The sequence below is a fragment of the Pseudomicrostroma glucosiphilum genome (assembly GCF_003144135.1).
Source record: "Pseudomicrostroma glucosiphilum strain MCA 4718 unplaced genomic scaffold BCV69scaffold_1, whole genome shotgun sequence".
In the NCBI taxonomy this organism is placed as follows: Eukaryota; Fungi; Basidiomycota; class Exobasidiomycetes; order Microstromatales; family Microstromataceae; genus Microstroma; species Microstroma glucosiphilum.
Window position 1 is genome coordinate 1741188 of NW_020289913.1, and position 15092 is coordinate 1756279.

General features: G+C 56.6%; 8 protein-coding genes across 8 annotated transcripts; 4 read left to right on the forward strand and 4 right to left on the reverse strand.

Moving 5' to 3' along the window:
- Positions 1-219: 219 nt before the first annotated feature.
- On the forward strand, positions 220-1435 carry BCV69DRAFT_296459 (hypothetical protein; the record flags this gene model as incomplete). Its single annotated transcript, XM_025494013.1, has 3 exons — positions 220-636; positions 731-1260; positions 1339-1435. 3 exons carry the CDS (start codon positions 220-222, stop codon positions 1433-1435), a joined length of 1044 nt encoding a protein of 347 aa, XP_025351328.1.
- On the reverse strand, positions 1234-3108 carry BCV69DRAFT_280066 (hypothetical protein). The gene is made up of 4 exons (XM_025491476.1): positions 1871-3108; positions 1710-1774; positions 1339-1612; positions 1234-1256 (listed from the first exon to the last, which is right to left on the reverse strand). The coding sequence occupies exons 1-3, from the start codon at positions 2978-2980 to the stop codon at positions 1555-1557; spliced, it is 1233 nt and encodes a 410-aa protein (XP_025351329.1). The 5' UTR covers positions 2981-3108; the 3' UTR covers positions 1234-1256; positions 1339-1554.
- A 910-nt stretch (positions 3109-4018) lies between these two features.
- On the forward strand, positions 4019-6197 carry BCV69DRAFT_280067 (decarboxylating 6-phosphogluconate dehydrogenase). Its single transcript, XM_025491477.1, has 4 exons — positions 4019-4065; positions 4337-4398; positions 4545-4619; positions 4721-6197. The coding sequence occupies exons 1-4, from the start codon at positions 4046-4048 to the stop codon at positions 6043-6045; spliced, it is 1482 nt and encodes a 493-aa protein (XP_025351330.1). The 5' UTR covers positions 4019-4045; the 3' UTR covers positions 6046-6197.
- An 89-nt stretch (positions 6198-6286) lies between these two features.
- BCV69DRAFT_280068 (P-loop containing nucleoside triphosphate hydrolase protein) lies at positions 6287-8101 on the reverse strand. Its single transcript, XM_025491478.1, has 3 exons — positions 7715-8101; positions 6793-7588; positions 6287-6629 (listed from the first exon to the last, which is right to left on the reverse strand). The coding sequence occupies exons 1-3, from the start codon at positions 8081-8083 to the stop codon at positions 6607-6609; spliced, it is 1188 nt and encodes a 395-aa protein (XP_025351331.1). The 5' UTR covers positions 8084-8101; the 3' UTR covers positions 6287-6606.
- Positions 8102-8314: 213 nt separating this feature from the next.
- BCV69DRAFT_22031 (hypothetical protein) lies at positions 8315-9010 on the forward strand. Its single transcript, XM_025489815.1, has one exon. The coding sequence runs from the start codon at positions 8385-8387 to the stop codon at positions 8967-8969; it is 585 nt and encodes a 194-aa protein (XP_025351332.1). The 5' UTR covers positions 8315-8384; the 3' UTR covers positions 8970-9010.
- Positions 9011-9411, reverse strand: BCV69DRAFT_22026 (hypothetical protein). Its single transcript, XM_025489813.1, has one exon. The coding sequence runs from the start codon at positions 9260-9262 to the stop codon at positions 9053-9055; it is 210 nt and encodes a 69-aa protein (XP_025351333.1). The 5' UTR covers positions 9263-9411; the 3' UTR covers positions 9011-9052.
- A 50-nt stretch (positions 9412-9461) lies between these two features.
- BCV69DRAFT_255130 (amidophosphoribosyltransferase) lies at positions 9462-11614 on the reverse strand. The gene is made up of 2 exons (XM_025490574.1): positions 11286-11614; positions 9462-11183 (listed from the first exon to the last, which is right to left on the reverse strand). The coding sequence occupies exons 1-2, from the start codon at positions 11509-11511 to the stop codon at positions 9589-9591; spliced, it is 1821 nt and encodes a 606-aa protein (XP_025351334.1). The 5' UTR covers positions 11512-11614; the 3' UTR covers positions 9462-9588.
- Positions 11615-12174: 560 nt separating this feature from the next.
- Positions 12175-15079, forward strand: BCV69DRAFT_244135 (cation efflux protein; the record flags this gene model as incomplete). The annotated part of the gene is made up of 2 exons (XM_025490094.1): positions 12175-13164; positions 13247-15079. 2 exons carry the CDS (start codon positions 12175-12177, stop codon positions 15077-15079), a joined length of 2823 nt encoding a protein of 940 aa, XP_025351335.1.
- Between the last annotated feature and the right edge of the window lie 13 nt (positions 15080-15092).

Below are 15092 nucleotides of genomic sequence, written 5' to 3' on the forward strand. Positions count from 1 at the left end.
GGGTGAGACGTAGAGGGTACGGTTGCGGATTGGGCGTGGCAAGAAGAAGGCAGCTGAGGAAAGCGGCGGAGAGACAGACGGAAAGAGGCAAATGCGCCAGACGTGGAGGCAGACGAGTACGAGAAGGGCAGGCAATCAGTGGCTCAGCGATACTTCTCACTGCCACAATCACCATACCATCAACGTCAAGTAGACAAGTACTGTCGAATCTCGAGAGCCATGGCAGAGAACGACACGCCAGTGATAGCGCCGCCGGTAGGAGCGACGCCCGCGGCTGTCAGCTCAACATCAACCTCAGCACCACCCCCTCCTCCTCCTACCCCTGCTGCCACATCCACACCCACTGCCTCGGCCTCCTCAGCCTTTCCTAGACCAAAGGTGCTGCTCCCTCCTTCCTCGTTCCCCTCGTCCTCTTCATCAGCAGCAGCAACAGCCCCGGCTACTCTCACGCCCCCTTTACCGGCTCCGAGCGATGAGGCGAAGCCCACAATGGCCGAGCTGCAGGCCGCGTACGCCTCTACGATTCAGAGCAACAAGAGGGCAGGCGTAGGGCCGGACGCGCCGCTCATGACCCAGGCTATGAGGGACAAACATGAATCTCGGGCGGGGGGACCTGGGAGAAGAGCATTTGAAGAGGTGAGTTCGACGAGCCATCAGAAGTGGGCCTACTTGTAGTACTGACTTGATGCTCTTTGTCACCTCCCTACCTGTTACTTCTGGGACCCCTAAGATACATGTCCGCTTCCGCTTCTCAGACCGGACCCTCCTAGAGTACACTCTCCCCTCGACTACCCCCCTCCCCAATCTCTATCCACTGCTGCGCTCCGCCCTCCTCTCCACTCACTCATCCAAGCCATTTACGCTGTACACCTCCCCGCCCAAGATCGACTTTCCCGAAGAAGGCATCACCGGTCCACCCCTACCGGCAGCTCTACCCGGCCGTCCGCGTGTGGCAAAAAAGCCCGGCCAGGAGTTTCGGGGAAAGACGATTGGCGAGATGGGCTGGGGCGGGGGAGCCATTGTTTCGGTGCGCTGGACGGGGGCAGGGGATGAAGGGCTCAATTCGTCGGCTGCACTTGCGCCTATTAGTGAGGATCTGAGAGGAGAGGGAAAGCCGCTGGAGGCGCCGAAGATGGGTGAGACGCAGGGAGGAGCTGCTCCTGCGGCCGGAGGACAAACTCTGGGTGGACCATCGAGCTCAGTGGAAGGTGAGGCGAGGGAGAAGAAGGTGCCCAAATGGTTCAAGGGAATTGGAAGTGAGTACGACGCAGAGTCAAGTGCTTCATCATTCATTTTGCTGACAATCCCTCTGCTTCTTGTTGTCACTGGCCCTTGCAGAAAAGTAGTGGATACATCTGTCTATACCTCACGCAAGATACGCGTCCCTTTCTTATTCTACATGAAGTTGTCAAAGGTTGCAAAAGATGATACGTGATTGCCGATGAGCGGGTGGTGTGCAAAAGTAGATATAGAGCAATGCTGTCCGTCCCTTTCCTCAATTGGGCCTTTACCTCCGGAAGACCCTGCACTGTCGTCTACATTGCCACTGCAACGCTATGAGCTGGCCTGGAAGAGCTTGGCATCAAAGTCTGCAAAGATGGGTACGTGATCACTGCAATCGGGAGAAGGCAAAGCAGGTCAGGGGAAGAATGCTGGTGTCGTCAGTGGACGCCGGACAAGAGTGAGCAAAGCAATTTCGAAGAACTCACCTGGCACCGTAGACTTCATGTCGGATCTCGCACTTGGTGCAGTGCTCTTGTGCTCGTTCGGACACCTAGTGGAATAAAAAGGAAGGAAGAGGGGGGCAGAGGTAAGCAGATGTCCCTCTGTCAGAAGTGAGCGAGGTGAACTTCGCTCCAGGTGTACTCACAATGAAAGAGTCGAGTCTCCAGCCAATACCCTTGATTCTGCATTGTCCCCTCCACCCATAGAAGGTAAAGTGACCGACAGCATCGGGGTGCTTCTCCCTCCAAACGTCCTTGAAAGGCTTGGCTCCCTCCAGAAAGCTGCCCTCCAAGAAGGCCCTATGTTGATCGCACTCAATCTGAGTATACCCTGGAGATTTGTTCCACTTGGCGCTGGCCTTTGCAAGATCCCGCTCATCGATGACCACATTCAGGTCGCCGGTCCATATCACCGGCTTCTTCTCATCGAGCTTGGCAAGGTGGGCAGAGAGGGCGTGGTTCCACTTCTTCTTGGCCTCCATCGTCTTGAGTCCCTCACCAGCATTGACGCAATAGGTCCCCACGACATAGCACCCTTCGAACTCTACCGTGATACACCTTCCCTTTGAGTCGTAGTCTGCCAGCTCTGGTAGACCTTTTTGGACGGATAGCGGTTCGATCTTGGACAGAATGGCAATGCCAGCATAGGACTTTGTGCTTCCGATGCCCCAGGTCTGGTGTGGGTAGCGAGAGGACTGGAAGAAGGAGGGGACCTCGTTCACCTTTGTCTCGGTCAGAACGACAAGATCCGCGTCTTCGGCCTCGAGGTATCTGGTCAAGCCCTTGGGCTCTGCTGACTTGAGCGAGACAATGTTCCAGCTTGCTATGCGGAACGAGGTCGAAGGGCGAGGAGAGTCTGTAAAGGAGAGAGGATTGGGGATGTCCACTGTCTTTGGGCAGCCTTCGAAGGCAAAGATGTCATTGCCGCTCGGAGCAGCTGGCGAGTCGGGTTCACCTCCTGCCGTAGCCTTCCGACGCGACTTCTTGGGTGCAGAAGGAGCAGAAGGCCCTGCGGTGGCCTCTGTAGCGGCACCGTCATCCTCCACCGCTTTTGCTGGCTCCGGCTCCTCCTCCTTTTGAGCCTTGCTGGCCCGCCCCTTTGGCTTCTTTGCTGCCCCAGTGGCAGCCTTGGTGTCAGCAGCCTCTGCCTCCTCGGCTCCTTGCTTCAGTTTCCGCTTATTGCTCGGGGAGGCCGCGGCAGAAGGCTCCTCCTGGATCGGCTTGGAGGTGCGGGACGCCCGGCGAGAGGCCACCATGAAGGAGAATGACAGCTGAGGGAGACGTCTGAGGAAGGGCAAGGGCACAGGCTTCGCGAGGGGCAAGGAACGCGTCAAGGAGAGACCTGTAGTGATGATCAGCCTTCTCAACATTCGCCTCGTTTGAGTGGAGTGGAGAGTAGCATGGACAGTGCACACGCGCTTCCGACGCCGAGAAATTGGCGCGATGGACACGCCACGCGAGGGGTGTCTCACTCCACTACTCTTGCAGCCTCTTGTCAAGCAAAGTCTAGCAGGCATATCGTACAAGCCCTGTGTCACAGACTGAGGTCTTCTGTCAAGGCTGCCCACCCAGTGTACAGTGATCGGGGGAGCACACAGTTGGAGAGCAAGACCGAAATACGTTCTGCACTTCTCTGCGCCTGCCTGTGAGCCCTTGCCCAGGCGACACGGAGAAAAAGGTGTGACGAGTTGAGGGGTCAGACAGCATCTCTAGGGGCGCCGAAAACGTCTGCGATTGTCTCTTCCGGAAATCATGACGGGAACCGGAGGATCCTGGAACCCAATTGCCCCTTCCTTCTCTGCCGCTACTTATCGCGGTGTGTACTTGTCGTCGCCGATCGGCAACGTGTGTGAGTGGAATCTTGAGTCCGTTGCTGCCGTTCCTGCTTTTTGTCCTAATGGCCGAAAAAGTGCCGAATGGGGGAGCGGGGCGGGGCAGATGTTGGGTAGAAGGGACGTCGGGCAACCGCGCAAAGGAGCCAGAGGGGGGGGAGGAGAAGCCACGCGGACGATCGACGTCGAAGGACCTCAGCGTCATCCCGCGTGCGAGGCAGCACCAGAGCCGAGCGACCTCGAGGCACGTACGCACCAACGCAGCCAGCCAGCCAGCCAGCCAGTAGGCCAGCCTCACCCGCCCAGTCAGCCACCCACTCCTTCCACCGCACGCCCGCTGCTCGCCGCCCCCTTCTTCCTTCCTTCCAACCATTCTACACCAACCCATCTGTCCTCCCCCCCCATCACCATCGTCACATCGATACAGTGGCGCTGAACAGAATCAACAACCTCGTCTCACACCTTGATCCCAAAAAGTTACTCAACACCATGTCTTCCGAGCAAGCTGTGTGAGTTGTTGCAGGCCAGTCCACTTGACCCGGGCAGACAAGTTGCGAAGATCCACAGTTCTCCGAGGAAGGGAAACGCAGAGTAGAGGTGCGGAGAGCAGCAGTCATCACCCATCACCTATCGTGAAGGTGTCTAGGACCTCAGCATTGCTCTAGCTTTGCACTTGACAGTCATGCTGCGCACCACCACCTCCTTTATCAGCACTGGCCATGCCTTATCACCGAGAACACACACTGACCACCACCCTGTATGCACCGTCTTCTTTCACAGCGCCGACATCGGTCTGATCGGTCTGGCCGTCATGGGCCAGAACCTGATCCTCAACATGAACGGTGAGTACAATCAGGGCAGACCGTCATCACCCAGGCTTGGCATAGCCGGACATCGCCAAGGCAGGGTCCATTGTGGGCGCTCATCGTCTATCCATATACTTACGTCCTCTACCCTCATTTGTGCTCTTCTTGATGTCCCCTTGCAGACAAGGGATTCACCGTATGTGCTTACAACCGTACCACCAGCAAGGTCGACGACTTCCTGAACGACGAGGCCAAGGGTGAGTCTCGGCGCTGAGTACAGCCTGAGCTAGTATATCCCTACGAGCACGCCACGCTGATTGCTTCCACCATTCCCTTCCCTTCCCTCCGGTATTGCCAGGCACCAAGATTGTTGGTGCTCACTCGGTCGAGGAGTTCGTTGCCAAGCTCAAGCGCCCTCGTAAGATGATCATCCTCGTAAAGGCCGGATCTGCCGTCGATGCCTTCATCGACCAGCTCACCCCCCACCTCGAGAAGGGTGACATCATCATCGACGGTGGTAACTCCCACTACCCCGACTCCATCCGAAGGACCAAGGCTCTCGAGGCCAAGGGACTCCTCTTCGTTGGTGCCGGTGTGTCTGGTGGTGAGGAGGGTGCCCGCCACGGCCCTTCCATCATGCCTGGTGGTTCGGACGAGGCATGGCCCCACCTCAAGGAGATCTTCCAGAAGACTGCTGCTCAGTCTGATGGTGAGGCCTGCTGTGAGTGGGTCGGTCAGACCGGTTCCGGCCACTACGTCAAGATGGTGCACAACGGTATCGAGTACGGAGACATGCAGCTCATCTGTGAGGCTTACGACATCCTCAAGCGAGGACTGGGTCTCAAGGAGGCCGAGATTGCCGACATCTTCGAGAAGTGGAACACTGGTGTCCTCGACTCGTTCTTGATCGAGATCACTCGTGACATTCTCAGGTTCAACGACGATGACGGAGTTCCCCTCGTCACCAAGGTCCTCGACGCTGCTGGACAGAAGGGTACCGGAAAGTGGACTGCCATTGACGCTCTGGACCTCGGACAGCCAGTAACTCTCATCGGTGAGGCCGTCTTCGCCCGATGCCTGTCGTCCCTCAAGGAGGAGCGTGTGCGTGCCTCCAAGGTTCTTGGTGGACCCAAGATCGAGCCCTTCCAGGGCGACAAGCAGCAGTTCATCGATGACCTGGAGCAGGCCCTGTACGCCTCCAAGATCATCTCCTACTCTCAGGGTTTCATCCTGATGAACTCTGCTGCCAAGGCCAACGACTGGAAGCTCAACAATGCCGGTATTGCCCTGATGTGGCGTGGAGGATGCATCATCCGATCCGTCTTCCTCAAGGACATCACCAATGCTTACCGCAAGAACCCCGAGCTGGAGAACCTCCTCTTCGACGACTTCTTCAACAAGGCCATCCACAAGGCTCAGGACGGCTGGAGGCGAGTTGTGGCCAAGGCTATTCTGCTTGGTATCCCCACCCCCGCCTTCTCCACTGCCCTGGCCTTCTACGACGGTTACCGTACCGCCCAGCTCCCCGCTTCGCTGCTCCAGGCTCAGCGTGATCTCTTCGGTGCCCACACCTTTGAGATTGCCCCTGGATTCGGCACCAAGGAGAGGCCCGAGGGTCAGCCCGTCCACGTCAACTGGACCGGAAGGGGAGGACGTGTGGCCAGCTCCACCTACCAGGCATAAGCGCGTGCTCACACTTTCCTCTTTCGTGAGAGTGAAAAGGTGCGCAATGGCTCTTGCCCTGTAGGAGGTTCATTGGAGAATTCAGAGAGGGATAGGAAAGGAATAAGGAAGGGAGGAGAACGAGGTCTCGTCTTCTTTTTTTTTTTTTTTTTGTCCCGTCTTGCTTGTCTTCTTCTTCTTCTTTGCACAGAATGGAAAACCACGAATTGAATAGAGCCTCTGTCCGTCTGTCTCCTCGTGTGTCTGTCTACCCTACCCTAGCTCCTGACCAGACCAAACATGAGATGACTGGGTGTGGCGGGAGTGTAGTAGATGCAGTGCATCGAGTCGTTGTGCTGAGTGCTGAGACATTCTATTGTATGGTACATTATGGGACTTCGGACCTCGGACCTCGAGAATCTGGAAGAGAGATAAAGGGGGAGGAAGGAAGGAAGGTCTAAGGTATGCGGGTATATGTACATGAATGAGACTGAGAGGAGCCAAGTAGGACAATAAGAGGAGAGGTAGGGGGCGGGGGGGGGAAATGGAGGAATGGAGAAGAGAAGAGAAGAGGAGAGAAGATCAAGGAGCCAGTTCGCGAATTTCTGTTTGGAGCGCAAGAGAGCGTGTGGTGTTGGTGGTGGTGGTGGTAGAGGCAAAGATGAGAAGTCAGCTTCGGAAGTCTCCTACTTGCCCCTTGCCCCTTGTCCCTTGCCCCGTGCCCCGTGCCCCGGGGCCCGAGTGGCTCATGTACGACTTTGAACTCACTGTCAATAATCTCTAGATAGGCAGTACTGGCTGGACTCTCTGGATACTCATCCACAAAGCTCTCCCCCAGATCTGCACACTTCCCAATCCTCGGGTCCAACGGCACACTTCCCAAGAATGTCAGTCCCTCATCTTCACAAAGCGCCTTTGCCCCTCCCGTCGATGGATAGAAGATGTCGCTCCGCCCATGACATGCTGGACATACGAAACCAGCCATGTTCTCCACGACTCCCAGGATGGGCACTTTGACTTTTCGGAGGAAATTGATCTCCTTGCGTACATCTTGGAGGGAGATTTCTTGGGGAGTGGTGAGGAGAATGGCTCCGTTGATGCCGGATTCTTGAAGGTAGGAGACGATACTGAGGTGCTCGTCGGAAGTGCCAGGGGGAGTATCGATGAGCATGTAATCTAGAGCGTGCGAACGGCGCGAGGAGGCACGGTGACCGTTCGCATCCCCGTTCCCATTCGTGGTGACGACCTCGCCAACATTTGGCTTGGAGGCTTGCTCTTCTTCTTCTTCTTCTTCTTCTTCTTCTTCTTCGTGCTCCTCCTCTTTCAGTCCACCACACCAATCTACATCCATCAAAAATTGCTTGATGAGTCCATTCTTCTTGGGTCCTCTCCAGATCACCGCCGAATTGGCCGAGGGGAGGAGGAATCCGATGCTCATACAGCAGAGGTTATCGGAGAGGTAGACGGGAGACCAGCCTGTGGCTGAGGAATGGATGGAGGAGGTGGAGAGGCCGAGAATGGTCGGAATCGAGGGACCGCAGATGTCGATGTCCATGATGGCCGTCTAGAGGTGGAGAAGGATAGGTGGCGCAAGGTACAAGAAGAGCAGCAGGCGTAAGCTTTGCGGATCAATGGAGCTGATCGCTTGAATCTTCCTGCGAGGTCCCACTCATGAAGGCCTCCAACTCACCTGAATCTTCTCATCGCCACTGAAAGCCCATCCAAGCATACTAGTGAATGTACTCTTCCCCACCCCACCTTTCCCACTCATGACCAGAATCTTATTCCGAATTCCCTTCATCCTTTCCTTGATCTTGGGTAGATCAGGATCAGGACCCTTGGGCGTGGTAGCACAGGTAGATTGGTTAGGACATCCTTCACAGGCAGACGCTTTGCCCGCTTCGGTCGAGTCTGTGCCGGGACAGTGGGCGGGGGCGTTCTCTGGGACCGTGTCTGGGAGAGCCTCTGCGACTTGTGTCGGTGCAGCGGACTCGGCGGGAGGGACGGCAGGGAAGGAGGCGAGGGCCGACGTCGAGGGTTGTGACTGTACGGCAATCATGATGTGAGGATGAATGAGCTGTGGTGGTGGTCTTGGTAGGAAGGGTGGAAGGAGTCAGTCCGTTGCACGCTGCTATGGTCTGACTTTCCTTACGCCCGGGCGTTGCAGTCCGCTGAGTGAGCGGGTGACATCGCGGCTCCGCTCTGTGCAGGCGCATTGCCAGTCCACTTGGTTCGGGGCCACGACTGCTCGCTTCGTCTCCGCTCCGACTTGCCCTTGGTTCCTTCCGATGGACAAGACAAGGGATTGCGCTCTACATCGCAACCAAGGTCACCATCACCTTCTCCTCGTATCGATCAGCATGGAGGCTTACAATGCCTCGCGCCAGGCTCGCCTGAAGAGTCTTCGGGAAACACGAGATCAACAGCAAGACTCTGGTCCATCAGCTTCAGCGTCAGCTTCAGCAGGAGCAGCAGGCTCTTCCTCCTCGTCCATCCACCCCTTTCGACGCGCCTTTCTCTCTTCACAACGGACCTCCCTTCGCCCTACCCGGCACCTCCAAGAAGTGAACGATGACGATGGATCAGGCGAAGCAGCAGCAACAGCAGCAGCAGATCTAGCAAACCCCAGCAGTGAATCTTCCGCACAGCGTCTCGCCGATTCCTCCGCCGAAGGCATCCTGCTACGTCGCTTCCGTAATTGGGATCCCATGACAGGTCAGGCGCGCGATGGGACTTGGAGCACCGTAAAGGGCATCGAGGACGAGGTCAAAGGGGTGCAGGAAGAAGTACTCCGAGAGGAAGAAGCCAGGAGGGTTAGAGAATTGGACTTGGCGGGAATTGCACCCAAGAGAGTTAATTGGGATTTGAAGAGGGATATGCTCAAGAGGTTGAAGAAGGTTGAGAGGAGGGATAGAGAAGCAAGGTTGATATTGATTCGTGAGTAGGGCAGAGCGAAAGGTGTGCCGTGCTTGACGTAGAGTGCTGACTCTTGAGAATCCTTATGGCGCTATTTTCTCAGGTCAACGACTCAAGGCGAGCAAGGCGGGCAACGGTGCTGCTGGCGCTGCAGCCGCTGCTGCCGAAGTGGCCATGAGCACCGTCGGCAGAGGAAGACGCGGGCTGGGTGTGGGAGAGGCGGGAAGCGACGAGAGCAGCGAAGAGGAGAGCGAGGAGGAGTAGAGTACAGGCTAAAGGGCTGGGCGAAAGGGATCGGGGGTGAAGCAGGGTAGCATGGCATCCAGCTCACCCAGCTTCAAGGCGGAAAGCAGCCGCTGTTCAGATTTATTCACTGTGTACTTGTAGGCTCTCGACAGAACGCATTCATTCATTCATCCTAGTGAGAACAGATTAGTGGGCGTGCTGCGACTTTGAGTGCTGGCGGAAGAAGGCAATGGACAGAGCGGCTATAACAGTGAGCACACTTGTCTGTGCAAGATCAAAAAGGAAATCGGTGACTTGATTGAGAAGAGATGATGATAGAGACGAGAAGAAGACAGGTAGTGTAGTAATTGGAGCTGGGAACAATCATTGCCACGACAGGTCCGGGGTCGATATCGGGAATACTCAACGACTCCAACCATTGAAGAGTCCGAGATCATCCGCGCCATTCATCGGACCCTGACACGACATGTTCGTCTCCTCCTCTTCCTCATGCCTTGCTCCATTCACACCCGCTGTCTCACCAGGTAGAATGAGACCATTGCCATTCTCTTGCTTCCCTGCTGACACGCCACCAGCGGCCACGGCGGCCTCGTCAGCGGGGGGAGCAGCCATCTTTGGATCACTGGCTCCCTCTCCGGGCGGACCAACGAGAGCTCCGCTGCCGCTCGTTGGGATAGTAGTGTTCTTGACCTTCAGCTTGGCATTCTCGCTCCTCAATGTCTCCAGTCCAGCGAGGTACTTGTCGTCCACATCACCCGTGACGTACTTTCCATCAAAGACGGAGCAGTCGAATTGGGCAATGGCTGGGTTGGCTTCCTGCACTGCCTCGATCAGATCTGGTAGAGTCTGGTAGATGACCACATCTGCTTGAATGTGAGCAGCTACTTCCTCTTCTGTGCGATTGTGCGCGACAAGCTCGTGTCTCGAGGGCATGTCGATACCGTAGACGTTCGAGTAGCGGATAGGGGGAGCGCACGAGGCCATGATGACCCTCTTGGCGCCGGCGTCCCTGGCCATCTGGATGATCTCTCGCGATGTGGTTCCTCGGACGATGGAGTCGTCCACGATGAGGACGTTCCTTCCCGAGAACTCCATGGCCATGGCATTCAGTTTCCTCCTCACATTCTTCCTTCGCACACTCTGACCTGGCATGATGAACGTTCGTCCAACATAGCGGTTCTTGACGAAGCCTTCCCTGTAAGGAACGCCGAGAGACTGTGCTACTTGCAGTGCTGCGACTCGCGAGGTATCGGGCACTGGAATAACCACATCAATCGTCTCCATTCTCGCCCTCAGCGTTTTTCTGACTGTGACAGCCAGACGGTCACCCATAGCGATTCTGGAGCGGTAGACGGAGATACCGTCCATGACCGAGTCAGGTCGTGCAAAGTAGACATACTCGAAGATGTCAGGTGCAAAGACGAACTCCTCGGGCTTGACCAGGGTACGACGCGAGACCTTGTGACGAGTGATGATGATGGCCTCTCCTGGCTTGACGTCTTCGAAGTCCTCGAATCCTAGCGCATCCGAGACGACTGATTCTGAGGTGAAGCAGTAGTCTCGATTGTGTGCAGTGGGTGTAGCAGAACCAGATCGGCTGTTGCTGGCGTCCAAATCAACAGCTGGGCGTGAGCACATGCCGAGGGGTCGAATACCGTTGGGATCCCTAAAGGCAATGATACCGAATCCGGCCAACATGGCGACACAGGTGTAGCCACCCTTTGCCTGCTTCATGAGACCTGCAATGGCGGTGAAGATGTCCTCTTCATTGATTCGGAACTTGCCAGTGGCCTGCAAATTGTTGGCGAAGATGTTGAGCAGAAGCTCCGAGTCACTGTCTGTGTTGATGTGCCTGTGGGCTTCTGCGTCCAAGAAGGAGCGAAGCTCATGTGTGTTGATGAGGTTGCCATTGTGTGCAAAGACGATACCGTAGGGGGCATTTACGTAGAAGGGCTGAGCCTCTGCGTGATTTGAGGAGCCAGCAGTGGGGTAGCGGACTATCATACATACAGGGAAGGCAAGAGAAGGTGGTCAAACCCCAGCCGCTGGACGCGAGCTCTGCTGGCAGCTCGGTAATCTCCTCTTCAGCGGTGACTCACCATGTCCGACTCCCATACTTCCCCTGAGCCTTGCCAAGGAGTTGCTGTCGAAGACGTCCCTCACCATTCCGTTTGCTTTGCACTGGTAGAATCGTCCTCCCGGCCCGCAGGTGACGATTCCTGCAGCATCCTGTCCTCGATGCTGCAGAAGGGAGAGTGCTTCGTTGATCTCCGGTGCGGCAGAAGCCGACTGCGAGGAGAGGAGCAGCGCGAGGATACCACACATGGCGAGGTGTAGGTGTAGGTGGTGGTGATGGTCGTCACTATATGCAGCGATCAGGGGGAGGAGGATAAGGAGTAGGACGATGTTCCCTTGGGTGGAGTCTTCGTTGCTCTTTGCTCCCACTCCCCGTCCGCCCGCCAAAAGGGAAAAAATTCAATTCCCCTCGCGACGGGCCACGGCGCGCTCATCTCCGCCCGCCGCCAAAGTGGACAAGGCAGGGTCACGTCCACCTCGGACATCTCCCGAGGACCGCCACGCCTGCTCTCTCGATGGCTGCTGCTGCCAGGAAGAGCATAGCATAGCATGTCATGTCATGCGCCTAGGTCTCCTCCTTCTTCCTACGAACTTGACTTGCCATCAGCTTGCGAAGAACGCTGATCTGTCCGCGGAGCTGCCTCGTCGAAGGTCATTCTAGAGCCTGGCAGCCCTTAATCTATCATCTGCCCTGACGCGTGCCGAGAAGATCACCTCCTGCAGGCGGAACCAACAGCGGACAAAGAAATCCAACACGACCCGCACCTCGCCGCCCTCGAGACCATCACATCGCAACCCGTAGCCCCATCCATCGCAGCGAACACTGACTCAAGAGAGGAGAAGAAGAGGCTGCATGGTGTGGCAGTGCAAGGTTCGACTCAATCACACCTCATCTTAGCGAGCCCGCCCACAATGGACGACGTCTCCGCCAGCACATCTGCCTATCCTGATCCTCGGCAAAGGGGCAAGATCACATTCAACGCGCCAAAGACGAGCAATGCCCTATCATCACGGATACCTACCGATCTCCTTCTCGCTCTCATTCTCACAAAGACTACAATCGCCTCTTCGGCGCTGCTAGCTCGGCACTGGCTGCTGGTCCCGCACTCAGAGGGTGTCCACACGCCCCAATCCGCCTTTGGCAGAGGCAGTCAGCCCCTCCTCTCTGACCCAGGAGATCATGGACAGGCTTCAGCCTGGGCAGTGGCAACCGTGGCCTTCTTCCTGGCATCGTTAGGGCAAGGGCTCTGGTTCCGTGTTTGGCAGTGGACTCCCTCACTCCGTAGGTCAGATCCCAACATGAAGGTGCTACCCAGACGCTTAGGCATGCTGGCACTAGTCTACTTCGCCCACCTCCTCGTCTGGCTTCTGGCTCTCGAACACCTTGGAGCAACGACTGTCATCCTCTTCACTCAATTCTGCGAGGTATGGGCTTCGGACTTGGTGCGATCTGTAAAGACAAAGAGCTACGGAGGATACACGATCCTCATGGCCCTCTGTCTCTCTTTCCTCTGGACTTTGGTCACTGGTCTCTCGAGTTCGAGCCCCACTGGGAGCAGCGTCGTTGCGCAGAATTCCAGCCGCGGCATTTCAGGGTCCAAGTACGACTATGATGAGGACCTACCACCCTCTCTCAGGCATACCCGCCCTAGCGATCTCGGCTCCCCCACCAGTGCTGCCAGGGCTGCTGCACAGGCTGGTCTCGACGCGGCCGGCTTCTCGCCCAGTGGAGTCCTCGTGGGGCACTTGTGGCTGCTAGTGTATGCGTTCCTCACACTCGAGAGGGAGAGGGCGACCGGTGCTGCGTCAAAGGAGAGCGGAGGAAGGCGGAGAGCTACCGTTCTTGCGGCACTCATCGTAGCAGCAATCGTCACGCCAGCTTCTTTACTGGGAGCAATCGTTGTAAGTCATGACGGGCGACTACAGAAGCGAGGATGCCTAGCGCTGAACCGTCCATGTCTCACTGATGCTTTTCACTATTCAGGGACTACCAACTCTTCCGCCTCTGAGCTCCCTAGCTCCTACCTTTGCGTCCTTCGGCTCGTCAGCGACGTCTCATCTTCCAGCTTACTTCCTCCTCGCCGGCTCTTTCCTCATCCTCGAGCCGCTCCTCTCGACTGCTCTGGAGCCGCATGCCTCTCTGCAAGCTCGTGTCAAGCAAGGCTGGCCGATGGCGGTCATCGCATGCGCCGTCGTAGGCTTTGTAGGGTTTGGCCTCAGAGTCGGCTGGGGTGTGTGGGGTGTTGCAGCCTGCGTGGGCTGGGGACTACGATCCATCCTCAACTTTTCGCCACACTTGCAACAGACGTATGCAAGCGTAGAGACAACCTCGTCCGGCGGCGTCCGAACGGTCAGTCACACTCGCCAGCCGTCCGACGGGTCGGCGCTTGCTGAGCTAGCGAAGACATCGAAAGATCTGCTCTTGTCTGCCCGCAAGACCGTTCAGATCATTATGGCTAATAATGACTCTCGCAAGATCTTCCAATTTCTCTGCCTCAATCTAGCCTTCATGGGAGTGCAGCTGATGTGGGGAGTCTGGACAAACTCTCTCGGACTTATCAGTGATGCTATTCACATGTTCTTCGACTGCGCCGCGATTGGCATGGGCCTCTTCGCTAGTATTATGGGCACATGGGGTCGCGATGATGTATACACTTACGGCTACAATCGAGTTGAGACCCTCAGCGGTTTCTCCAACGGTATCTTCCTGATCCTCATCAGTGTCTTTATCGTATTTGAAGCCGTGCAACGGATCATCGAACCTCCCGAGATGCACAACACGACGCAGCTCCTCATCGTCAGTGGCATGGGTCTTGCAGTGAACCTCTTCGGCATGTTTGCCATGGGAGGACATCACCATCATGGCCATTCACATTCTCACGGACATGATCATGGCCACGGCCACGGTCACGATCACTCGCACCATGACCATGGACACTCACACAATATGATGGGAGTGTATCTCCACGTTATGGCAGACACTCTAGGGTCTGTCGGAGTCATCATCTCCACCCTGCTGATAGAGTACTATGGCTGGACCGGCTTCGACCCGATAGCCTCGCTCTTCATCGCTTTCATGATCACAATCTCTGTCATCCCTCTGGTCGTCGAGTCGGGCAAGATCCTCTGCCTGGATCTACCAGCTGGAACGGAGAAGAGCATCGCCGAGGCGCTGCAGGAGCTGGACTCGATTGAGGGTCTAGCCTCCTTCTCCAACCCCAGATTCTGGCCAAAGGATGGAGAGACGCTTGTCGGGTCGATACACCTGCAAGTCATGTGTGCAGAGGGGCCAGACGACTCTTCACACCAGCAGCAGCATGATCTCCGGCATCAGACGTCAGCTTCGAGGCTCTCAGAGGACACGACCAACGGTGGTAACTCGCCATCTTTATCGCTTCACCCGACAGTCCGGCCGGAGATATTGGCGAAGCAAGTTGAAGCGTTCCTCAAGCATCGCATACAGGGTCTTGACAGTTTGTGTATCCAATTTGAGCCTGCAGGGACACCGTCGAGCTTCGCAGCCTCTTCGAGTCTGGGCGTGCCAGGATCCGCACGGCCTCCTCAGCGAAGTTGGAGTGGAGCTAGCAGCATAATCGATCACGGAGAGGCGTTTGAGACCTTCGGAGGTGGAGGAGGCAGTCTTGGGCTGATGGGGACCGGAATGGATCTCCAACGGTCGGTGAGCGGCAGCAGTGCGAGGAGCAGTACGGAGCCGAGCAGTGCAGGTGGGCTTGGGGGTGATGCGATGCCTGTGATGGCCGGTGGATTTACGCCATCGATGGCGCAGATGTATGCCACACCGAAGAAGACACGGTGAGCTGCGTAGATAC